Here is a 26,845-nt window from a genome sequence, read left to right as displayed (position 1 = left end):
GTACTATAGCAATTCCATCCATATATTAAAAATATGAAAAGACGGAACAGACACAGAAAGGGAAACAAGACGCTTTCTGTTGTGATTGTAGCTGTTAACGGAATGATGACTGCATGCTAGAAATCTGTATGTAGTGAAACACAAAAAAAACAATCAAATACTTACAGGCATGAACTCGAACTGGGATAAAAAATAAAAAAAACTATAAATTGTGATATTGCACACCTTGAGTTGTTTCAACCCATGACAGACAAAGACAGTCGGGACATTAAGCACATTAAGATCTCTGCAGGTTGTCACTTTGGTTCTTCAGCATTTGGATTCGACCGACTCAATCACACACTGTGCTTACGTCAACATCTAGAGAGATGACTTTCAAAATCCAAAATCCAAACGGTAAAATAAAAAATTTAACAAAAGAACTTCTCCTTGTTTTTTTTCTTCCCTTAAAGAACTGTACAAGATTATTACAAAAATCAATAATTAGTTATACATATTTATATGACAACATTGTTTACGTTATATTACTATAAAGAAATACAACCTTTTGTGTCGGCCTTGTTTTAAGACTGAATGCAGTATTCCTTTTTCAGAGTCCTGTGGCTTTGCTGCGATGCAGATGCTCAATGTAGATCACTATGTTTATATGCGGCAAACTTATAATATCTCTGCATCTGGAGCTCTATCACTATCATTGAAATATTGTCCAAATTGTAGGACTGAATGTTGCTACGTAAAACATAATCGCATACAGATAAATTGAGGAGGGCTCTGCAGTAGCATTATCTGGTCACAAGGTGTAGCTAAACCATTCACCTCCATGAAGGATGCCATTGTGTGTTAACTCAGCTTTCCTATAATGAGATCTCAACAGAACTGTGTCAGCAACGACTGAACCTATGAAATAAAAAAAACAACACTGAACTTTAAATTCAGTGGTCGTCGAGCCCCACTGATAATTCACTGTCTCCTGTCACACCACCAGTGAAGCAAAGAGGGTCAGACAGACATTTGTTAGTTCACTCAAACGTAAACACTTAGTGGAAGACGGGTAGCAGGTCCAGTCCTTCGCTTGTTTCCTCATGTTTTCAGATGTATGCAGTCCAAGAAACTGCTGAGCTTGGCTTTGCCAGCGGCTGGAAAAGGAATACTGCATTTCTCTGCTGCTTGTTTCTTCAACTTGTGTTCCTCAGCTCTAATGTGCATCCTGCAGGGGAATGAGAGATGAAGGGAGGGTCCTCTAGGCAGGGCCGTCCTTTGGAGAGGAGGGGGTCTGGGATGTGGCGCTGGAGCTGGAGGACGAGGAGGAAGAGCTCTTCAGGGAGCCCAGAGTCTTGCTGAACCATGAGTTCTTGGCCGCCTGGATCTCATTCATCAGAACTCCCCGCTGGTGCTCGAGCTCCTGCAAAGACACAAGAGGACCAGAGGGTCAGGAGGTGGACTGAGGAGCTCATCTAAAAACACTGCCTTTTGTCATGTGGCTTTGTATTATAGCACTTTATCCGGCCCGTACAGCTACAAAACATATCTCCAATCACACATGAGCACTTTGCCAACTGCCGATTAAGATTAGCAGCCAAATTAGCAACAGTCTTTTCAATGCAACTGTGGACTATCGCCTTTGTGTACCCTTGTAAGTGTCACATCCACAGTTGCATGCTCTTCTATTTTAGAATGGGTTCAGGTGCTTTTGTATTTACTGCCTGACGTCTTGATCATGTGATGTTTTTAGGGTTATGAAGGTGATTCTTCTTGTTTTTAGTGAACTGACTGGACAACGATTTGATGGATTGCCAGGAAATGTTGTACAATCAATGCATTATCAGGTCAATGCTGATGTTTAATGCATCCTAATGTCAGTATTATTAATTATATATATTTCCTGAAGCTTCTACACCTTTGTATATTGCCCTGCATCTCTGCAGCAGTTATTATTATTGTTTTTGATATCACTGTCCCTGCCGGTGTTGCTGACCTGGATGCGACACTTGGCCTCCACCAGCTGCAGTTTGGTCTGAGCCAGCTCCAGCTCCAGGTGCCTCAGCTGCTCATTTAGTCCGTCCTTCTCCTCGTCCAACGGCCCGGTGGACGTCTTGTCTCTGCCAGGGGACGAAGCCTGAAGGGACCCCAAGGTTGTGAACAGGTCCTTACAGTGGTCACAGCCCATGACTTTACTCTGCACAGGAACAAAAACAAGCATATTAGCAGAGGATGGAGGGTGAACATATTGTAAAGAGATGTGAGGATGAGGTAAAAACACATATTCTTGTCCTTGTACAATCACATGTCAGAGCAGACACATGTCTATGCTAGAAATACATGCTGTGCTAAAGATGGAGAATAAATCTGGTGTGAAAAACCCCCTGATTGCTATGGATTAGGTGAAAATCATATTTTTGGTTAGTTTTGCTCTTATGTGCAAACTATTGCACACTATTTGTCCTGATGCAAAATCCACTTTATACATGTATTACTTAATCTTTGTGAGAGCACTATGCCCTGATGAAGAACTAGGAGTATGTAATCCATATTTTCCTTTGATTTTGAACTTGTAGCTAGGACCTCATGGACAAATTGTGCAACAGGAAGTTGGTCCTCTCAGCTTCAAACTCTTGCAAGTCCTCATCAGTTTCTCACAATAATGTAAATGACAGTAAATCTTTAAAATAACTGCTGACGTGTCATGTTACCATGGGCAGAGTCCTCTGGTGAACCAACCATCACCATGACTTAAGAAGGAAGTATTACATTTACACTTACTACAGTATTCAGTCCTGAATACTTTGGATTATTCCCTTCCTGTGTTATGTAACTTCCTGTTTCAACTGGTAAAACATGTCATTAAGAAGAATGTCCTGATTTATTTCTTCAGGCCTGAGGTGATACACTTCACACCCACTAAGATGCTTCACGTGCTTGAAAAGGGCTAAATGAGGATAATTTCTTTATCGATGTGATAATGTACCAACCTGGGCTTTTCTTAAGTGAACTGAAAAACAGAAGAGTCTTGCTAATAATTTGTTCTTTTGATTCAACATTGTGGTTAGCAAGTCTCCTAACTTGTAGTAGCTTTGTATTAATAGCGGGTTCTCACCCTGACAATGTCCAGCTCTTCTTTTGATGCCGCCTGCTGTTTTTCTAGCCTGGTGCTCAGCTGGGAGCAGATCTGTAACAAGGGGAAGAAGTTGGCTTATATAAGAGACGACACGTGAACTACAAGATAAGGGATACATTTGAGATTTTTTAACTCAAGTTTCTCTTGGAAAACTCAACTGAGCATTATGATATTTTCAATTAAAACTGTTACACACACATCTCCTCATATTCAAGAAAAAATAACATTGTAGTATGTATAGAGTTCAATCTTCATTACCACGTTTCTCTGTGTAATAGTTATTGAAGCAGTGAAGGATATTGAACTAGTTGGGGATGAACAGTAAGAGTAACACTGATGTTTATTTTAAGAAGAGTAAAAAGTAATTAGTTTGTACCAATAACATTATCTTTATTTACGAAACACTTAAACAAACAGTGTGAATAAAAACTGAGATTTGGATTTATTTATTTAAATTTAAAATACAGCTCTCCAACCTGTTTATATTCAGCTATGATCGCTGTGGTTTTCTTGATCTCCAGCTCTGCTTTTTCTAGCTCCCTCCTGAACACCTCCTTCAGCTGGAAGAAACAAAACAAGATGACAAAAACATAAAAAATGTACAGGAGGGTGAGCTGACATAACACGTTAACATAATGTTTGTACATATGCAAATGTAGAGTAATACATTATACTTGCGAAGGATTTATAACAGTTACACATCCACTGTCCTGACATACAAGTAATGATCTAACTGTGGATAAATAGCAGACTGCATCCAGTCTCTCTTAAAGCATAGGGATAAAATCAACTTTAGAAAAATTGGCCCCTTTGGTGATCAATAGTAACCATCACTCACAGGTTATGGAGGGAAAGATTGAGTTAGAGGGAAAGATGAGTTTAAAAAAAAAGGTATAATATGCAGTATTATCTCCCAAAAAAAAGTAGCGATTCATATACAAATAATCTGTGTCTGGGGATATATAGTTACCTCATAAACAGTGGTTCAAATAAAAAAAAAAATTAAATAACAAAGTACAATAATTTAAACATAGCTTTGACTGCAAAGATCATTGAGGTAATTGACCAATAGGATTGCAGTCGGTTAAGGAGCTAAACGAGGTGACGGGAATCAGAGTGCAGATGCTACCTGAGCAGTTTCCTCCTCCTGACGTCTCTTCTCCTCCTCAGTCTCCACCAGACGTTGCTTGGTGCTCAGCAGCTCTTTGTTCAACACGTCAGACTTGTCTTCTGCCTGAGTGCACACACACAAACCCTCCAATTGATACCAAATCTGAAACCTTATCACAGTTCCATTTTCACATAACCATGAGAGTGATTCAAAACTTGACACACTGGAACAATTGCACTTTCATAATCTGTACTATTAACTCATTAATAGAGTTCTAGAGATTCACACTGAGAACTTCCCACGACAGCCACAGTCCTCCAGTGGTGCGAAAGCAGACTATATTGCTGTATTACCTGGTCAAGGTCGTTCCGAAGAGCAATCTTGCTGGTGACCAGTTCGTGGGCCAAGTCGTCATTCTCCTGTTCCAGTCGCATACTGGCCTCCTGAAGTCGACGGTTCTCCCGCTGGACAAACAGACACACAGTTGGACAATGTATGAGTGCCTGGAGTGTTGATGCAAAGCTGTAAACGAATCACATATTCAATGCACTCTAGAGCACAAGCCACGTTCTGATGAATGTCAGATTCTCTGAGAAGAGATTTTTGTTGTTACATTTTATGACAGAATCATATTTTTTTTTTTATGAATGCTGTAAATGAAACATTTAGCATCTGCAAAGTGATAACTCTGATAACAGAAGTAAGACAAACAACCTCATTATATACTTGACAATGTGTTTTAAGGCAGTGGATTTCATTAGGTGCCTGTTCTAATCGTCTCAATGTATTGTTGCAGCCCTGTAAATCTAATAAGACACACACTCTCTCACACACTCTTAAAGTCTGCATTGTAGACAATTAGTGGAGTCTCATGACTACTGGTCTCACATGATGGCCATGCCTCAATGGGACAAAACAGTTGACACGGTTACGAGCTGTCACCTGACCCTGATATCCTGTCCCTCTAACGATGACCTCTTCTACCCTGAACGCACACACGCGCACACACGCACACAGGAGAAAGTTTGTATGCTACTCTTCAGATTAAATTTAAATTAATCACTTCCTGTGAGCAAGTGATGTGTTTAATTTGGGAAAACAAAGGAAAGACCTACAGAGTCTTAATTAGTGTGGGAGGTTTTTCGCTGCTGCAACTGTCTATACATGATGTTTTAAAGTGATTAGACATCAGAGTCTTTACACTAAAATATTCCACACTCTACCTTTTAACATCTGGCTAAACATTCTCCAGTCTTCATCAACGTGGTCAATAAATAGCAATTAGGAAAATAAATTACTAATAAATATAAAATCTCACATACCAAAGTGTCAACGTCCAGGATAAATCAATCAAGATTAGTAAAAGCTTAGTAAGCTTAAGAACCTGTACAAACTCTCATATTAGAATATGTATAATGAGAGGCAGCTTACCGTCCACAGCCAACAACAACGTGTTCCTATCGAGTCTCCAGCAGCACAGACTCAACTTTAACACATGATCATGACAGGCGTTTCCCTTCCTAGCCTCACTCTCCCTCTCCTTACTTTCCTTTTGACAATGCTTTTATTTTGTAGTAAGATACATACTGAACACAGCCAACATTGATTTTAAACCTTTAAAGGAAACGAGACACTCACACATCCAAACACACACCTCGAACAACACAACACAATAAGTACATACCTGAACCTGGAGTATGAACCATACAAAAATGTTAAGCATAAAGTAACAAAACTCCAAAGAGGAATTCCTTCAATAAAAATGTGTTTGATTTAATTAGCTAATTTAGAAGCAGCAACAATTCTGCTTTGTCTTCTCGCTCTAAGAAGAAAGTCTTTCCAGTGGCTGCAGAGGAAATGGCTTTAATCCGACATCTCATCAACAATAAAAGGCCTTCCATTCTTCCTTCCTTCCTTCCTTCCTTTCCTCCAGGTTTTTTTTTTTAATCAAGCAATTCAGAGTTCTAGTGTCTAGTGAACTGCTTGCTGATGTGTTTTACGACGAGAAGGCAGGTATCTGAACATTTTGGTATCTGAACATTTTGACTCAGGAAACAAGATGATTGCTGCAAAATATTTTGAGAATTAACAAACTAAGAAACGTAGTCTTGGTTTCAGCTTGACCACTGACCCGAGCCTTTTAAAGTCAATTCAATGGCGGTCACATTTATTTTAATTTGCCTGGTCAGGCCAGACCAGTGTACCTCTAAAATATGAATTAAACGTGGGTGGAAACAATGCAACAGGGACCTAAGTCGAAAATGTTTCCACTAATCCAATACATTGTTGAGGAGAGGGTCAAAGAGGGGAGGCGTTTTCAACAAGCAATTGTAAAGAAAATTGGAACAAACTGCCGTAGGTATCTTTAGGTGATGTAGTTGTTATTCAACACTATCATTATGATAAAGACTTTATTTAAAGTCAAATTAGTTGAGTCTCCAGCCATGGTCTAATAAAATATAAAATATATAGAAAGTATATAGAAACCGTTCCTTTAATTTTATGAAAAAGTTCAGGTCGGTTGTAATGCTTGACAAATTTAGAAAAAATTATGAAACTTCCGTGAGCTGATTTTGGAAAAACTAAAAATGAACAATTTAAAAGAGGCCAAGAGGAAAGTACAGACATCCTGATACAATAGAGCAAATGAGAGGAAAAGAAGCTCTGTTGACAGTTTGAGTTTGTCTGAATGTTTAAATATCTGCCTTACCTCTCCTGTTTTTACCCTCTGAAGATAAAGTCACTTTCAGCAGTCAAAAACACCCCAGCAACTACGCCCAAAAATAAATGTTCAAGATGTTTGATAGTGAAAAAAGTCTGTGATGTGTGAGAAGTCTTTTTTTCCAGCCAGAACAGTGTCACAAATATCAACGGTAATTTATTCACAGATGTCATCTAATATTAGAAACATGGCTAATTTGAGCAAATACTTACTACATCACAAACTGTTAAATATATCAAAGAGGCAAGCGTTTTCTTACCATCTCTAGAGCTGCACACTACCTGAGAAGTAACTAAATGGTCGCACATGAATACACTGTATGTGCTTTTGTAATATGGTGTGTGTGTGTGTGTGTGTGTGTGTGTGTGTGTGTGTGTGTGTGTGTGTGTGTGTGTGTGTGTGTGTGTGTGTGTGTGTGTGTGTGTGTGTGTGCGTGCGTGCGTGCGCGCGCCCGACCGACCTGGAATCGGTCGATGGGGTCTTCTTGTTGCAGCTGGCTCTCTCTCAGTGTCTGATATTCTTTCTCAAACTTCTTCAGCTTTTTCGTTGGAACCTAATAAAACAGAAAATATGTCATTAATTATTATCACTCAAATATTTATACAACAGGACATAATCACAAATATTTACAAATGCTCAATGTGGAAAACACGTTTCAGTTTTGATTATTCACCAACATTAAAAGAAACTGAAGGGTCAGAAGGTAACACACAGAACGATATCCTTGAAGCACAAACTCAAAACTAACTGCTGAAACATTGTGGTATTGTGGTTGCTGCTGCTGCTCAGTTTCTATTTGGTATCTGTTCTATATAGGTTTATGACCAGTACATCTTTCTGTATGTTGTTCTCTACATGTGCTCTTTTCACACTAGATATGTTTCAGAAAATCAAGAGACCCAACAGCACAATTTCAGCACATTTGACTGCAAATCAAAGTTTCCATTATTCCACAAATTCTTCTCGGACAACAGAAACTTTCAGGTCACACTGCAAGCTACATGACCGATAGTCGTTCATTTCCCACAACAGAAACTTGGATGACGAATAGACACATTTAAATCTTGGGAGGTACAATTCACACGAACAGACCACATAATGCATCTGTCAAAACACCGGAAACTCAGCTAGGAAGCAAACAATGTTCTGTTTGGTGTAACTGTCTATGAAAGTACATTTTAAACAAGCGGGGTTTGGTTTTACCAAACAACAGCGACATTATACACATGAGACAGCATGGATGACTGATATTGAACTGCACCTGTGTGTGTGCTTCAGGTGGGTGGTAATGTTATCTCCTCTGTCTAGAAACAGCGTTGTCATAGCACCCACCAGTTGGGCTGGGGATCCAAGTCACATGACCGCCCCTGAGACTGCTGTGTGTGTGTGTCTAATGTATCACTAGGGGTGCCGTATGCTATTCACGTTTTGTGTGTCTTGCATGTGTCATGTTATGTTTGAGATTGAAATTTTGTTGGTTACTTGGTGCAAACTTACATCTGCTGTAAATACTAAACAATTTATAAACATAAAATAAATCCCTTCTTGTATGGTAGAAAGATGTTACAAGAGTTTACAGTCAGTGTTTAGAACAACGAATACAAGCTTTCATAAACTTGGCACAGGTTGGATCACTGCTGTTTTAGTGATTTTGAATGTCATAGATGATTATTTGAAGCTTTAATTGAGCATTTAGTAATATTGTCTTCTGCAACTTTGAGGTTTGCAACTGTGAGAAAGTGATTTTTCTCCAAAATCTGTATATGTCCCTGATTGTATAACTTTGAATGAAACTTATATATTTCGTCACAGTCTGCTCCAGTCTGATGTTATTCACTATAGAACTAACACTATTATGATGTCTATATACTGTGTATATACATTTTTTTACTGTCACGGTTCTTCACAAACTGCAATTTGGCATTTTCTAGACCATCAAAGTGATATGTTCCTAATTTACTAGTTTTGTACTATAAAAGTTTGACAACAACGAAACGACATATACAATGTTTTGACTGTACACACACACTTTTCGCACACACTGCATTTTGTTGTCTCAGTACCTGTAATCTAATCTAAAAAACAACAAACACAGAAAGGAGTAGACATGACACGGTTATAAATGAAGAACATCCTGGAGAATGAGTAAATAAAACACCCCAATAACTAAGTTCATAAGCAAAGAATTGTATCACAGATTTCCTCCTTGTATAAAAACCAGATGAGGGAAACCGAACAAGCGCCTTATTTACACCAACCAAGGCAGTCATTACTTGTCATGCTTAGTGACCTGTGGGTTGACCCTTGACCTCTACCACACAGAAACCACTGAGGTAAATGAACGTCTCACTGAAATCTATCTGACACCCAATTCCCCAGCAGACACCAGATCTCAGACTCACTCACCCTGGTCTCTGCACACTGCTTCATGAAAACAATTTTATTGTAACAAAACAATTGAATGTGTTGTTCCCCTGCAGGCACCAACACATACACTCATGGTGCTTTGAGATGTTTTGGATGCCAACGACCTATTAATTAATTAAACTTTACTCATTATCATGTTTCGTCTTCAGATATAGATTTAAAAGTGACCTAGCAGGCTGCTGGAAATTTAAGTTTTTCTTAGTGGTTCGTGAAAGTTTATATTCAGTAGACAACACAATTTGTAATAGGGCAACAACAATATGTCAATATGAATTTAAGATGTTCTTGTCTGGGTGTAAAAGGCCTCTGAAAAATATTTCCCCCTCATGAAAACTTCTGTGACCGGATACGTCAGTCCAACCTAAATTTGCTTAACTCGTGTTTCACACAGTGAAATACAAGCAAAGCAGGCCTTAGAAGATTATTTGATTAAGTAGATGTGGTTTCTTTTGTTAGTGTCTCTGATACAAAACAATATTCCAGTGCTAGCTTCCCTATCAGCCCACACGTGTGCGTTGAACCATGTGTGCATGAAACAGTCCCACATTAATACCCCAAACGTACAATGAGACAGAGGCAGAGGGAGGGAGAGACAAGTGATGTGCGTGTTTCATGAGATTTTAAACACCTCCAGATTTACCATTTTGATTTTGTGACTCGAATACACCCACACGTTCCTAAAACCCACCTCTTGCTTGTGCTTTCACCTCCTCTCTCACGCTCATTCATAGCCTTAAAGCATTCTTCAAAAAGATCTACGCCACTAAATAAAAAGACAATGGTTGTGTCATATTTTCCAAGCTTCCTGTATGTGATGTGATGGTTTGACACTGCACTTTACAAACCCAAACTGCCAGTAAGGATGATTTTTTTCTCTCTCTTGTTAAATTCTCCACTTAAACACGTGGAATTAGGTTTTATATTAGGTAAAAATGACTGTGCGAGTGTGTTTTAAATTGACAATTTTTCTGTAAAAACAAACTACACTTGATGCAATTTTGTATTTTACGTGTACAACCAGTGTGGTTTAAGTGCTGTTCTCTTTGAGTTACACATTAAAAACAGGAATCATCGATAGTCCAGCAACTGTTTATGCAACTCTCCAACACCTAAGACACACAAACACTAAAGCTTGCCTGTGTAATGAAATGTAATGCAGAACAAGGCTGTGCTGATAAAAGGTGAGGCTTTCATTGTAACATACAGCCCCACCACAGCTTTAATCACACAGGACAACCGTTCCATAAAAACTACCTTAGTGCTTCCTTTTCTCAAAATCTGCTGTCCTTCAGAGAGACACTTAACATTGATATTTTGTTTTCATCATGTGGCTTATATATTTATCCAAAGCGACTTATAAGTTACAATTCAAAAGGTCACCAACATTACAAGTTATCAGCAGTATTACAGGAAAGTGTCAAACTCCCCCTAATACTTTCAGACATTCCAAGGGACTTTGCGCCATTAGGAAAACATCTCAAACTTCATGCTGGACTGAGTTACAACTAGCGAGCATGTGCAAGGCTGAGCGTCATGCTCAAGGCCACTTCAGACAGAACGCTAAAATAATTGCTGATAAACACAAGCATGCTTGCAGTTACAGGGTTTAAACTTGCTGATGCATCCTCATAAAGCGGGTAAAATAACTATTGAACAACAATTCTGCTCAGTAAATATATTTCTAAAAAGGTGCTATTGACATGAAATGTTCACCAGATATCAGTAACAACCCAAGTAATCCATACATACAATGACGTTATGTGTAATAAAATGGAATGACATAGGGAAAAAATATTGAAAAAGCTTCCGGAAATGTATTTAATACTTGGTCCAAAAGTCTTTGTTGGTAACAACGTCTTCAAGACGGAGAAGATATTCTCATGCATTGCTCAGGTGTGATTTTAACCCATTCTTCCAAACAAACAGTCTTCAAATCTTTAAGCTTCCGTGGGCCTCTCCTATGAACTTTGATCTTTAGTTCTTTCCACAGATTTTCTCTTGGATTTAAGTCAGGTGATCGGCGGGGCCATTCAAGCAGCTTTATTTTCTTTCTCTGAAACCAGTTGAGCGTCTCCTTGGTCGTGTGTTTGGGATCATTGTCTTGCTGCAATGGCCACCCTCGTTTCATCTTCATCATCCTGGAGGATGGCAGCAAATTTTTTATCAAGAATGTCTCTGCACATTTTTCCATTCTTTCTTTCTTCCAAATGAAGTTTGTCAGAGCCGTATGCCGAACAACAGCCCACACCATGATGCTCCCACCTCCAAGCTTCACTGCTGGTCTGGTGTTTTTGGGGTGATGTGCAGTGCACTTTGACCTCCTAACATGGTGTATTAAGGCATCCAAAGACGTCCATTATGGTCTCATCTGACCAGACTATATTCTCTCAGTATTCCACAGGCTTGTCCAAATGTTGTACAGCAAACTTTAAACCAGCTTTGACATACTTTTTATTCAGCAGTGTATTCTTGGTGGTGAGCGTGCATACAGGCCGCGGTTGAGTGCATTACTTGTTGTTTTCTTTGAAACAATTGCTCACTGGAACGTTCAGAAGTTTAGAAATCCTTCTGTAACCAAGGCCATCAGTATGTTTTGCAACAATAAGGTTGCATCGGTCTTGAGAGAGCGCTTTGCTTTTATCCATCATGAGATGTTTCTTGTGTGACACCTTGGCCAAAATCACACCAGCAATGCATGAGACTAGCTTCTTCAAACAGGAGACGTCTTGAAGCTGTCGTTACCAACAAAGGCTTTTGTACCAAGTATTAAACACATTTCAGTAAGCGTGTTCAATACGTTTTCCCTGTCATGTCAATAGCACCTTTAGAAATATACACTGAGAAAAATGGTGATGTGTTAAATACTTATTTTACCTGCTGTACGTACTACGCTTTTAGTGTAATATTGAAGGCCAGTAGTTTGAGGACGAAGGGGCCACTCTGATTCAGGTAATGCGATTAAAGACGCCTGGTGTCACAGGAAATGTTACCAGCTCCACTTATAGATTCCTGACCTGAATCCCTGCAGCAGGAAATGGAATTGGTCCCAAACCTCCAAGCCGAGATCACATACTGTAAAGTTATATTGGGTATTAAACTACTTAAGCAAGACAAGAAGTGTGTGTGTGTGTGTGTGTGTGTGTGTGTGTGTGAAACGGTGATATGCTATTACATAAAGTGGTAGTCCAAGAGTTTGAAGATTGAAAAAGGACAAAACCAACTAGGCCATGGAATTAAATTACCCATGTGATGGAAATAGAAACACACAAACAAACACAAATGACTGACAAAGCTTCGTAACCTCAAACATCAGACACACTTTCAGTCGGAACACAACACACACCCACACAAACATACATGTGTCTACATCATTGACTGCATGGAAAGAAACATGTCGTTAGTTTCTGTGAAATCTAACCAACTGTTTCTGAACAATTGCAAAGAAATGTCAAAATAAAAAAGAGAAAATAATAAATTGAGAAAATAAGATTACAAAAACAACTGACAACCAGCAATTGAAAAGAATGATGCAGGTGCATTCCTCTTTTCATTTCTCTTATCTAAATATGCAAAAAGATAAAGGTCAGAGAGAAAAGTTGGAAATGTCTCCCATTAGAGTTCAATAGGAATACACCAAATACAGAGAGGGATGTAGCAAAAGAGAGAGAGAGAGAAATACAGAAAGAAAGAAAGAGAGAGAAAGAATGACAAAGACGATAAAAGGAAGAAACAAAATGACCAAAGAACAGACCTACCACCGGTCTGAGTGCTCTTAGAGGTCTGGAGTGGGCGACCAAGCGAGTCAGTGTGTCCTCCTCCCCCGGTCGGTCGACTACATGAGCATCGTATGCCACCATTATGGACACCTCCTGCATCATCTTGACTCCTCTTGCTCCCAACAATAACAAGGGTAGATGATGATGATGATGAAGAAGAATAAGAGAAGGGACGACAAGTGGCAGAGAAGGAAGGAGAGGAGTGCAGCTGACAGGTTTGAGTTTCTCGCCGAGTGAAGGAGGCGACTGGCTGTTTTTAAGAGTCCTTCAGGAGCCGAGCCAAGCCACGCCCACTGAGAGAAGGAGGGCGGGGGGAGCGAGCGCGTAGTACAACACACCTGTTTGTTTTCTCCCTCTCCCTCTCTGTAACGCTAAAAGTGTGCGACAAAAGAGGATGAGTTTGCTTTTTCTTCCTTTCCACTGAGTGAGTCTCTCTCCCTCCCTCTCTCTCTCTCTCTCATTATAACATCTCCCTCCCTCCCTCTCCTAAGGTTGCACTCAGGAGGTTTTTTATTTTTTTCTGTTTCCTGGTGCTGATCAAAATAAAGATAAAGGCTTGCTTTCTACACTAGTATGTGTGTGTGTGTGTGTGTGTGTGTTTTGAGCTAAAGAGAGCTATGAAGGAAGTTGTCAGATCAACCACAGTGACTAATCGTTCATAGTTCCACATTGTTCCAACAGTAAAACCCAGAAAGTGAAGTGAAAGCAACTTCACGGCTGTCCTTGACTGTGCCTAAATACTTAGCATCCTCCCATAAGACTTAACGGCTAAAAACTACCTGACGACCTCTGTGTGGTTGGCAACAGATTCCCCTGTTGGAGGAGATGCAACAACAACCGTGGGCCTCTCCGTATTTCTCTTACCATGTGCCTTTCTACTCCACTGGGTTTTACCTCTATCCCAATCCTGTCTTGTTGCACCATAGAGGTCCGTTTGCTGTGACCGAGTAAAGAGTCTTGTTTTTAGCTCAATAGATTTGGGGATTTATAATAATTCTGCATTTATAAAAGGGAACTATTATGTGGAATATTCTACGCCACTAAAGATCAGACAAACATAGATCAGGTGCATTAAACAAGAAAAGTCGTAGTTGTAGTACAAAGTAACACAGTTCTAGAGAAATCCCAATGACAGCAGAGAGAGAGACCACATACAAAATATATATTACGAGCCACACCGATTTATTTAACTAAAATACAGAAATAATATAAAGGGCATATTTCATAACACAACATTTCTGAAATATAATCTCAATATAAATAATAATGGCTAAAAATGATTTCATTTGCTCAAAAGCGGAATATATTTTGTGTGCACCAAACTTAAGCTTCACAATTAATGAAATGCAAAACCACTATAAACTAGTTATACTCTTTTAGTAATATATTAAAATAGTTAATTTAGCAGCAGTTACTTTCCTTTGTAAACATGCCCCTCTCTGTTGTAGCTTAATAAAATCAGCTTAGATGACATGATCAAACTGTGTGAGTCTTCATCACACATGTAGGTCTCTATCTTTACTTCTCTGTAAATTATTCTGTCTGACGGTCTCTCTGCTCACACCCTCCTATCTTCTTTTTCCTCAGTCTGTTAAAGTTTAGTTTCTCTGTTGCAAGGATTTGTCAAAAAAAAGGATTAATCAGTCAAACCCTGAGCGACAAATGAATGTACGACATCTCTCTCTCTCTCTCTCTCTCTCCTTTTTTCTTCACGTCCTGAAAAGTCATCACTCCAGCTGCGGCTGGGCGGTTGTTTAAGAAGGCTGAGAAATTCAAATTCTTCCCATAATCCCCAGAAAGGCTAAGCCATCCTTCTGCCCGTTGTGTTAAATCAAGCCAAGGTGCCAGTGAATTCTTTCGATGTTTTAAGCAGCTTACAGAGTTCAGCTGATCCGATTTAGACATTGACAGAGAAAAATATGTAAAAGGGGGCTGACAGAGAGCAAAGTGGCTTGGACAGGCTGGTTTCCCCCTTTTCCTCTGATGGTGTTTGAACATGGCAGTACTGGATCTACTATGGTGAGTCACAAGCTGATGTGGTCTGTTGGTGAATTAGTTTGGGTTGGTTAGATGGTCAGTAGAAAAGTGAAAAGTAGAAGGAGCGGAAGACTCTTTCTTCTGCTCTTTTTCCTTCTCATCACTCCACAGTCTTTTTTATTTCTCTCGCTCTGGCTGACTTGCTCCATATACTTTTATCCATAGGGAATATTCTTTTTTGAATGTAAAAAAAAAGTAACTGGCTTAAAAACATGGCAGAAGAAGTATGTAAGGATACGTTGTTAAATATCTCAGACTCCAACACAGAGTTTTGATCTGTAAACTTGCTATTAGGATGTGTTCATTATTTTCTTTCTCATAAGAATAATGTCTAAGGTAGTGCCAACAGATGCGTGATCAGACGTGTCTAAGAGATGAGAGCGAGGAAAGAAAAGGGGAAAGAATATGTACGCCGAAACCCAAGAGGAAACTGAGGAACAGCAGGGGAAGGACAGATCAGCTATGGATGATCAAAGCATGAGCAGAGACAAACACTAAGTGTTCCTCTCTGTCCTGAGGCAAAGTCATCCTATGAGACAGACTACCTGTTTGAGTTCACTTCACACGCCTGAGCAGTCTCTATTAGTCTTCTCATTTGGTATTTGTGTTTTCATGACACATTAGTCAGTTGCTTGTGGTGTGTGTGTGTGTGTGTGTGTGTGTGTGTGTGTGTGTGTGTGTGTGTGTGTGTGTGTGTGTGTGTGTGAGAGAGAGAATATAATCCTGTGAATGTGTTTACCCATACAGCCAGATTAAAAATACAAGAAAAAGAACTAAATCAAAGAGTGAAGCAACATAACCAATGTACACAGGGAAGGAGGGGCCAATTCAATACTGTATGCACATGGCCTTTACGGTCACATGATTTAAATCTAGTTGAACATCTATGGGACATTTTTGATCAATGTGTTAAATAGCGCCATCACCATAATCATAATAATACAGAAAAGGGGAATGTGTTTCGGAAGGATGGTGGGAATTAAGGTTTATGAATGTGTGTGTTTATGCCTGGAAAGTGAGTGTATTTCAGTCAGTGAGCATGTATATTACATGTGTGTGTGCGCTCATGTACAACACAAGGCCTGACATGATGCTTTGCATTTCAGCAGGATTGTGCAAGAGTGCCAAAATGTCACCAAACCACGAGAGATAAACTGTGAGTCACAGTGCAGGATATCCTGTTTGTAAAAAAACACAGAAATACACAAAACATGGGGGGATCTTAAGCACTTAAAGCCATGTGTCTGGCCAATATGCCCTTGAACACAACACAGCACATCCCAACCTGCTTACTCACTGAATGTTTTTCAAAATGCCTAAAATGTAAAATATTAGTTGTATGTAGATAAAGAGACATAGAGAAAGAGAGTGATCAGGGGAGAGAAAGAGAGGAGGGTGGTGGTAGGAGGATGATTATCTCTTCCATCTTTCTCAGTCGACTCTTTCCTTCCTCTATCTCTCACACACGCACACGCACACGGTCTCTTGTCACCTCAGCAAATTCCCGAAATGCCAGCAGCCTCATTAAGGTCAAAAGAAAAAAGATAACGGGATGCGTGTTTATGTGTGTTAGGGATTTTTTTACCACACAACCTGGTAACCTTTGAAGAAAACTATGGAAGCCATATTTTATCTACTGTTGTCAGCCCATACCAATAAGCACATCATAGAAGAACGACTGACTGACTGACAAAGACAGAGAAAAGAAACAGTAAGAATAAATAAGATGGCATATTGCAAAAGGTAACAGCAGACGACACAACTAAACTTTACATTAAACTACATAACTACTGAACAGGTAGTGTGCAGTGTTGTTTTTTTAAGAGCTGGTTTGCTGAAAATAACCAAAAACAACGCTATACGAGCAGTGAGAGTGAATCAACACAGTAGATGTACACAGTATAATAATAATAATGAGCTGAACCACACTATAAAGCCCTCTAAAGACAAGCGGTTTATATCCTTTCACATTGTCATTTGAAGCGTTGTTATGGTAAAATATTGTTTATATTCAGTACTTGGAGACATTTCCCTCCCCAGCAGAGGTCCAACCAGCATAAAAGCTTTTCCTGTTCTAAACATTTGCAATGGAATAGCTCATTTTCTGTTGCCCAGAAATGTATGCTTTTGTATTTTATGCTGTTTGGAATACACAGAACCAGTTAGCACAGAACAGCATCTCCATGCCTGAAGAGACAAATAAATTACTTAATGTAAAGACAGAAGAAAGTTCCAGAAACTCAAGAAAGAAGCTGTCACAGTCCCTCCCACTGTATTCCTTTTAACTAACAGCTAATCCCTCACTGTAAAATACAGGGCAATTAAAACACAATAATCCAAATTCACAGACAAAAAAAGAGATAGAGAAATCATAAAGCATAAAGCATACCAATTAAACAGCTGAACCTGATATCTAGTGTTTCAAGGCCAAATCAGGGATGTCACTGTGGTAGACGGTCAAATCATTTAACAGTCATCTAATAGCATAACTGTACTTGACCTGGTCCAGGACCTCTCGCCCTTCTGGTTAAAGGTATTTGTGTCTCAGTGGGAGATGCTAAGACAGGGATTCCTCATTGTGTTGGTTGGACTCGTACAATAATCTTATAGTCACTCCAGGGATAATGTGTTTGTGTGTGCGTATGTGTGTGTGTGTGTGTGTGTGTGTGTGTGTGTGTGTGTGTGTGCTTGTGTGTTTTTGTGTGCGTGTGTGTTTGAACACACTTTAACAACTCTTGTTTTTTCCCATACATGTCTTGATTTCACAATTAAACTTGGTTCTCATGTAAGGAATAAAGCATATTCATGTTTTTGTGTGTAGAGGTCCTTACCTTGATGTTGCAGGCCTGCTCCATAAGCCTGCGGGCGTTTTCTGCAGCTCTGTAGCGTTTTGGAAGCTGAACTCTGAAGAACTTGAGAGCCCCTTCAAAGTCCGCCTGGAGGAGGTCCTCTTTAGAAGTCTGGAGCAAGACATGAGGAGTTCGGAGGAGAGAGGAAGTGGTGGTGGAGACAGATAAAGAAAGGACGGTCATTTTAGTACTCAAGGTTATTCTAATTTTTACATTGAGAGCAAAAGGCGTAGTGCCTAAAACGCAAAATAAAAAAATAATAGTCCACCTAGAATTAATGAATCACATTACTCTTGCAAGATACAGAGGTTAGAGCAGAGAACATTGACGGAAAAGCTATTTGTTTGAAAACACATGTAAAGATGCCACACACAAAAGCCTCCAAACAATGCAGCAGGCCGGCTCAGTGGCTGAACTTGAAGATGAATCAGAGTCATTAACAATCAATATCACCATCTTGTGGTGTAAGGATGAATTGTCACACGACCTAACCAGAGATACTACTTTGTGCATGGCTGATAAACAAGTCTGAATGTATGTTTTTAAATGGGAAACAGAGTAGATCATGTTGGGGCTGTTTCATTTATAAAGGTAAACGAGTTTATTAAATCAATTATTATGAAATATAAAACTTCTTGGCAGCATCAATAAAAGACAGTGAGGACAAGTGTCCCTTTATCTTGTATAAGATTTCCATATGAATCTATTCATGCAAGACTCTCTTTAAAATACATCTTGAGGCAATTGGCTGGCACATGTATCCAATGTGGTATTCAGAAACGTCCACATCAGAAGTTGCTCTTTCCATGATCAAATCAACACAAGTCAAACTAACAACCATGCCTTTTTATCTCTAACCCGACAGTCCCTGCATGCTCAGTTTCTTTCATCCGGTGTCTGTTTCCCAGTCCCCTTCTCTCACCGCCAGCAACTTAGGGACGAAGAGCCGGTGTCCCATCCCAAGGAGACCCATCGCCTTGCAGTATGAGTCCGCCGAGGCCTGACTGCCGTGGGCCCCCTCCTCCGACTTTCCCTCTCCGTCGTCCACCGTCCTGCGCACTGCTGGCAGATGCGTGGTCAAGGCAGGAGGTGAGGGAGGGGAGGGGGCAGGGATGGGGCAGGGTGAGGGAGAGGGGCGGTCCCGCTCCGGGGCCAGGGCGGCAGATGACTCCAGCGTGTCGTCCGAACGTCCCAGTGGGTTTCTTGGAGTTTGAGGACGGGTGGACTGGAAGCAGAGTGTGTTAAACTGAGGTGAGCCGAGATCCGTCTTGAGGTTGCCGTTGAGCCAAACTGGCAAAGTTCTGGTGAACCAGGTAACTGACCTTCTTAGAAGAGATGCTGATAATGTCAGAGTCACAACAGACTGATGTTCAGGACGCGAACTTGGAAAGAAGAGATGAGACTATCATAGGAACACACAGCAACTCGGCAGAGACAGCCCAGGCGTCCAAGGCATGCATCATTAACATGGATCCCGTTCAAAGAGGCAACACAGAATTTGGACAAGTGGACGAGGCGTCAGTGGAGGCCCCTCAGCTCGTGCCGCTGTCAGAGCCCAGTAGCAAGGTGCCACAAAATAACAGTCAGAAAATGATGTGTTGACGCTGTTTTCGGCATAATGCTGAGTCTTCCAGCTACCTGATGCCAGATTCACTTTGAAATCTAGTCACATCACCCACTCTCATCGTCCCGTGCCAAACTCCCCCAACCAATTCCAATCCAGTAAACTGTTGCCAAGCAACAAAGCCGCTTAACACGTGGAGCGCTGCTCAAGCGAACAGCAGCGATGGCTGTGGTACTCCACCTTTTTTATTTGTTCTTCGTTGCTAGACAGACGTAGAGACTATCTCCCCCTGTCTGCACAACTGAGTGGCCTTAACGCTCAAGGCTCGGTGTGTGTGAGACAACACATCCAAGCACTCGATGCGTTTTGTACCTGGTTTCCAAATGGGAGGCCGCACCCAGTACAGAGTTGACAGGATTTTAGCTTTCTTTTAAATGTAGAAAGGCCTGAAATAACAGTATGAATCCTTTTATCTCAAGAGCCCCGGTCTAAGCCTGAGCTGGCGGTCCTGATGACAAGGCAGAAGCAGAGATGTGGTCTGTTTACATGGGAGGATGGCACTTTCCTGCCTTCAGGAGATGATGATGCATTTGTGTTTGTTCATGGCTGAGTGGATGCTGAACTCGTTGGAGTCAGATTTAAGCCAATGATGCATAAAAAACAAGAAGAGTTTGGAAAAAGGTAGAAAAACAGATCAAAGTGTATCACGATAGCCTCCCTGTGTTTTTGTTCTTCCTCTTCACCTAAATAACCATATGATTTGAAATCCAACCAGATCCCCGCCACAAAGAGCAGTAAAAGCACAGTCCAGTCAACATCTCCAGCATGGACTCCAGTGTCTGTCCCTCTGACAGATTTTCATCATCAGCAGCAGCAGCAGCAACAACAGCCAGGCATCCGGTCTGTAGATCCTTTAGATGGGAGTCAGCTTCTTCAGATGAAAAGTCACTTCTGCCTCTCAACTGAGTGTTTGCACAAGTGTGTATGTTGTGCTATCCGGAGTGATGGTCCTGGCCAGCAGCTGCGGTGAGGCAATGCAAAGAAACCACACAGTGTTTCCTGTCCACCACTTCTCTCTTTTTCTCGCTCTCAGCCTTCCTACCCCTCACTTTCTTTTTGTTATGCTAACAGCTAATGGCTAGCAGCTAGCAAGGGCGGCTCCATTGCAGAGGTCTGGGTGGTGGACAGAGGTAGCGTGCTGAAGAAATGCATAGCCAGCCAGCAGAGAAGAGGACAAGGCGGAGGTAGAGCAATAAGAGGTAAAGAAGACAGAGATTGAAGAATTGTGGGTGAGACGCTCTAAGCAAGCATCCATGGGAGGTACAGATGAAGAGGAAAAAAATGTGAAAAAAAACAAAAGCACAGCGCTTGTTTCCTCCAGGTCCAGATTGCTAACGCTATAGCTTATGTTCCTGTTGTGATGTGGATAGCGACTGCTAAGCAGGAGAGGGATGAACACAGATGGAGGGAGGGGGGATGAGAGCGGAGAGGAGAACAGGATGGATGGAGGAGGGAGGAGGAAGTCTCGGGGGAGAATGCCGTCATGCCTGGCCAATGACAGGCAGGCAGTGGAAGCCCCTTCACCCTCCTCAAATCCTCATTTGTTCTCCATTCCCGACCATCGCATGCACCACATCTTTCTGTCCGACACACTGAGTACATTATTGCAAAGATATAGAGCAGGAGGGTTTAAAAACCAACCATGTATGATTCATTTATAGTGGAGTGTAGCTGCATTACAACGTAAAAGCAAAAACACTTAGTACATTTACTATTGTTATACATATTATGAGCCAATCTGCAAAAATTGGTTTGGCTTGATCAGTTATTATGGAGACCTGTTTAATGATATGCTGGTGTGTTTATGTATGCCGTGAAGTGGTTTTGGGTCTGTTTGGATCACAACTCAGGAGAGGCAGACATTTCATATTAAAAGGGCTGGTTTTGGGGGCTAAACAATCTTGTTTGGGGTGTCCGTCTCCTAATTTTCGAACCTCCAATTTTTTCATCAGCATCTATGAAGAAGCACTGTGCAAAATACTTGAGTGGGAAAAATATGAAACGTATATTAATAAATACATTGACTGGACATATTACTGCTTATGAGCTGATAGGGGGACCAAGAATATCTAAAAACGTAATTATGGTTGAAAACATTCCCCTTTTCTGTCCAAACTGGCTGATAATGTATTTGCAGCCTGCATTGTTCATTTATGCACACGTTTGGTTTATTCAAAGTTTTTACGACCTACACAAGCACCGTCCCATCAAATCCATGACCCCATTGACCAAGCAGACACCGTACTGCGACAAACAGATCTGATCACACAACAACTAGTAATTATAAACTATTCTGCTCTGACAGCAGCAACATGCAAGTTACAATTATTTATTGATTCATTTTGTTTTGTTTTTGTATTTCTTTAACTATACGTTTATTTTGGTTTCTTATTGAAAAAGTGACTAAAATCATGATGTATTTGAAATAAAATGGAATTGCTCTTTTTGTATGTTCTGTGGTTAATGTCTGTCTATTGATTGTTTAGCATGTGTGCCTATATGTTGTTGTTTTTTTAAGGAAAATTACCTTTTGCTGAATCTAAATGATACATTACTTTATCAACCTCTGAAGGAAACTGCATGGAAAACACCCATAACTGTATTTTAATGCTATAAATGTAGGTGCATGTGTTAATACATCAACTTTAGCTGAGGGCGATGTGGGTGCTAATTAAAAACATGACTACAACAGATACAATTTGTATACTGCACAAAACATAAACTACAAAATAATGGTACAATTAAACACTCAAAGGTTTCACTTGCTGTTGTGACACACGCTGCATCAGATTCAACATATTATTTAACATTATGAGTCTACCTACAAATGAGTCTCCTCACTTACAGATGCAATTTCTGATTCAAGCACTAGGGGGCAAGACATGCCAACAAACAAACTCTCCATCGCTTCAGGACTTTATGCACCTCCTCATACACAATTACTCTTCTGCACAATCATGCTTTTCTAAACTTTCAGTACATTGTGGAAACATTCTGACTCATAACAGCTCCAATAAACTGCTCATAAAATGTGCCTAACTACCATCTTTATTGTAATTGTAATTTAAAAGAGCTTTTTTCTTAAGCCACATGGGTTTATTTTTGGTAAACACAAACACATGTATATATCACCATACAAACTATATATAATAAAGTGGATCCAGTACTAAACACAATTGAAATAGGGTTTTTAACATGAAAACTGATTTAATAGTTTAGTGAATTGGTAACAGATACATTAATGAATGAAAGTGAGAACTAACCTTCAGCAGAGCCAGGGCTACATTGAAGATGATGCTCAGACCCTGGAAGACAGAAGAGAATCAGATATAAATTCAGACACAAGAAGGAGCAAATATGTATCGGCAGGTTTTCTAAGGTTTAAGCGTATGGATTTCTGAAACTGAATATTTTATTCAATAACTAAAATGTACATTCTGTCAGCTTCCAATGAATAATACTCTACACCATACCTAACCTTCTCAAAAATATTACTGAGAAGTCTGAAATCCTGTGAGGTTTAGTGCCAAAGGATACCAAAGTGAGGTGAATTATCAGATGTTGTCTACAGTGTCTGTTAAAGTGATGGGATGCTCTGCTTCCGTATCTTGCTCACTTAATATAAAAAGAATGGACTTTTATCTCTTCCATTACAATTTTTAACAACGACATTAAGAACCAAAAACAGCAAAACATATTTGCAGTAAAATGAAAGCCGCCACTAGATGGTTAAAAATAATACAACCTCTAAAACAAGTACAATATCAGCAGAAAAGTTGTAAAACTGTCAGGGAAAGAGCAAGAAAATAAAGTCTATATAAAGTCTTTTGTTAACACAACTTCAAAGATGACATGACATCTGAATATCTTTAAAACTACTGGATCATTAAGTTATAATTAAAAAAAACTAACATGTCAAATTTCAGGGATGTTGATTGTATTGTAACGTAAAATATATATATTACTTGCTTTGATCGTTTATTGCTTTATCGCTAAATCCATTCATCTGAATCATTTTGAAAAGTGCTGCACAGATTAAGTCGATCAATACTATAACTAAATGTAAACTTTAAAATAACAATAGCACGAAGGAACCCTCACTGAGAGCACTGAGTGAAATTACAATATCTTCAATAATACAGATCAGAGAGGGGTACAGTAAAGCAGACAAGGGGGGAGAAAAAGCTAAAAGTTGACTTTGTTTTATTCATTACATCTCTTATGTTTCTATATGAATCAGCGATTATTGCAGTCAGGCGTTTCGTTTCCATTCACCGCTTCACGTGCACAATAATGCTGCGCCAGCATGTTTTTTTCCTCCCTCTTCTGTCGACACAATGCTTCAGATTTTGACACAGAAAGAAGGGAAATGTAAAACTGATGTCAGCTCTGCATGGGAACACCCATCTCCTTGGTCTCCGTGACAACCAGTTCACATGGCAACACAGAGCTAAAAATATCTGGACAGCTCTAAAAATAAACGGAGAAAGCGAGGGGGAGCTCTGCCTTCACACGTCTATCTCTGTGGGCCTCAAGATGGTGCTACAGCGCTGAGGCAGGATCAAAGGCATGCATGAGAGGAAGAAAGATAATCTCTCAGTGTGTATCCGAGTAAGACAGAATCACGGGGAGAAAGAGAGATGAACATGCAGAGAGGGAGACACCTTGACACAGACTGGGGAAGGTGACGGGGCCATAGGCCAAGGGAGGAGTGCAGGGTCAGCATTACATGATGAGTGCAAACAAACATTAGGATGCATGTCGAGCAAAGTTTTGTAAATGGAGGTGGGACCAATTTGAATTTAAAATGTTAAATTATTTGTAAGAAATAATGCTGGACAATACTAATAAGTAACTAAAGTGGTAATGACCGATGACTCTACAGTGACTCAAATTGAACCTAAAAAACGTCACATCACATCAAGTTGGAGCCTGGGACTCCCCACCAATCAGTAGAACTTAGGTCTCTTGGATCCGTGGGAAAACACCAGCCAAACAAAAGTCCAGTGAGGTAAAGAGATGTTGAATTAAAAAATAAATAAATCATATTATGATAAATTACAAATAGTAACAATAAATAAAGACATTTAGATGACAGTAGAATGTAGTAGAAATGTAAAGAGTAAAACAATTATCATAATAAACTGTTGAGGGGACTAATAAAAGAAAGAACAGGAGAGAAGGGAAGATTATATGTATACATACATAAGAATAAAGAGCAAATAAGTAAAGCTAATGAAGAGGTGGCGCAATGCTGTACAAGGAGAAAAAAGATCAGAGCAAAAAATAAAAGAGACTCACTACTGTTTAAACAGACATAAGATTAAGTCAATAGGCACAGAATGAAAGACAGCAGAAGAACGGAAACAAAGCAAAAAAAGTTGTTAAACAAATGGCAGAGAAAAGAGGTAAACAAGGAAAGAGAAAGATGATAAAGAGAGGAAGCAATAAAGGAGTGGGAGAAAATGATGGAGAGAGCCAAGGAGAGGACGGCAGAAAGAAAGAGATGGTTTAACGAGCAGATTCTCATCATGCGGCTCATTGGGTGAGAAAGACCTGGGAAACTTTTAATTGTCCTGCCTGGGGGCAATAGGAAGACGGAGGGAGGGAGGGGGTAGGAAGTCGAGGACAGAGGAAACACATAGGGCATTTCACTTTTGATGTTTCATGAATTGAAACTTTCAAAAGTCAGTAACCCCAACACTAATATACACACACACACACACACACACACACACACACACACACACACACACACACACACACACACACACACACACACACACACACACACACACACACACATAAACAGAACACGCATAATGATGCAATGGTGGTAAATAACAAGTTCTAGTGCTTTACATTTATCATACTATTTTGCTGAGTCACCTGTAAAAATGGATCTGAGTGACTCTGCCCTTGAACCGTTAACAGAACTCAAGCTGTTGTTATGGGTAACGCCTCTTCTTCATATGCTCATGTCGGACGTGGTGTTCCTCAAGGTGTTGGTCTTGGCCCCTTGTTACTTTTAGTTGTTACGCTCCAAACAGAATATTTTATTTCCAGAAGGATGCAGCTGCATGGCTTCACCTCAGTCAGTCAGACACTCTCATCCTCATTACACATTTGGCTTCACCAGGTCTATCTGGCAGCCTCCCGGACACCTGAGCTAACTCACTGGCCTGTGGTTATCACCTAAAAGCTGTTGCACTCTTCACCCGAGTTGGCAAATCATATGACCGCAGATCAGATGATGCAGCCAAAGACATATAAACTGGTGTGGCTCATCAATCTTAAGATAAAGTATCCAGTACCGGGTAATGTACAATGTAATGTACTTAGGAACTACCATAGGCTTGAATTTGGCGTTTGTTACAGAGAATCAGTGACAAAACCAATAAAAAAAACATTGTAGGGGTTCAGATCTAAGCCCCTCCAGGTTTCTTCAATGTTAACCACTTGAGTGAACTATTGAGTTTTCAGGGGATGTCCTCCAAGAAAAAATATGTTTTATCAAAAAGATTTTATCATCATCTTCGTTTTGTTTATATACTATTCTACTACTTGCTTTAACTAGTTTGTATTGGGTGTTTCATTGAAATGATGAATACATTTGTTTCTATATCAAATTACTCTGTAGCACTGTACAAATGATGATGGTGATTAAAGGGGGTAAATACAAGATTGGGAGCATTTCTATTGCCTCTCAAAGGCTCTCAATATAGCGGCTCAAATCTAACGGTTCTAGCAACGCTAACAGTGCAAACTACAGCAACAGTGCTGACAGAGCAAACAGTGTTTACATGAGGGAAAGCCAGGAAATTAAATATAAATCTAAAGTTATAATATTTTGAAACCGTGAGTCAGATATGTAAACTAGCAGTTATTGAAAGAAGGTCTCTTCAGAGGAGCTTTCTTGTTGCTATCGGGTCATGTGGTCCTAATGACATGATTAAATCAATGATTGCATCTGCCCTTAAAAGTGTCATCAACGCATCTCTATTGGTTACATTTGTAAGATATTAGATTAAACCAAAGCTGGCCAGTAAAGTGTAGAGTGTCAATGTACAGTTGAACCTCTTCCCTCCATCCTTCTCTGTCCCCTTTTCCTTTCATGTCTGCTTCCTCCTACCTTAATGGCTGCCATACTCCCTCCTAACGTACCACTAACCTCAGCCACTCCT

At 40.0% G+C, this 26,845-nt stretch overlaps 1 protein-coding gene across 3 annotated transcripts in view; it reads right to left on the bottom strand.

Annotated features, from left to right (window-relative positions):
• Positions 1–944: 944 nt before the first annotated feature.
• The window catches only part of rabgap1l (RAB GTPase activating protein 1-like), a gene marked incomplete at its 5' end in the record, with an annotated part of 94,179 nt that continues 68,278 nt past the window's right edge, over positions 945–26,845 (bottom strand). For all 3 annotated transcript variants that reach the window (XM_079221060.1, XM_079221061.1, XM_079221059.1), the window contains 9 exons: positions 945–1,402; positions 1,976–2,176; positions 3,095–3,166; positions 3,592–3,675; positions 4,245–4,349; positions 4,580–4,690; positions 7,409–7,501; positions 18,020–18,148; positions 22,925–22,966. In XM_079221060.1, the coding sequence (XP_079077186.1) occupies positions 1,241–1,402; positions 1,976–2,176; positions 3,095–3,166; positions 3,592–3,675; positions 4,245–4,349; positions 4,580–4,690; positions 7,409–7,501; positions 18,020–18,148; positions 22,925–22,966 (999 nt within the window). In that variant the 3' untranslated portion in view covers positions 945–1,240. The remainder of the gene's footprint in view (positions 1,403–1,975; positions 2,177–3,094; positions 3,167–3,591; positions 3,676–4,244; positions 4,350–4,579; positions 4,691–7,408; positions 7,502–18,019; positions 18,149–22,924; positions 22,967–26,845) is intronic.

This window comes from Taurulus bubalis (genome assembly GCF_910589615.1).
Source record: "Taurulus bubalis genome assembly, chromosome: 7".
NCBI classification, from domain to species: Eukaryota; Metazoa; Chordata; class Actinopteri; order Perciformes; family Cottidae; genus Taurulus; species Taurulus bubalis.
This window is presented reverse-complemented; position numbering and strand designations above follow the sequence as displayed.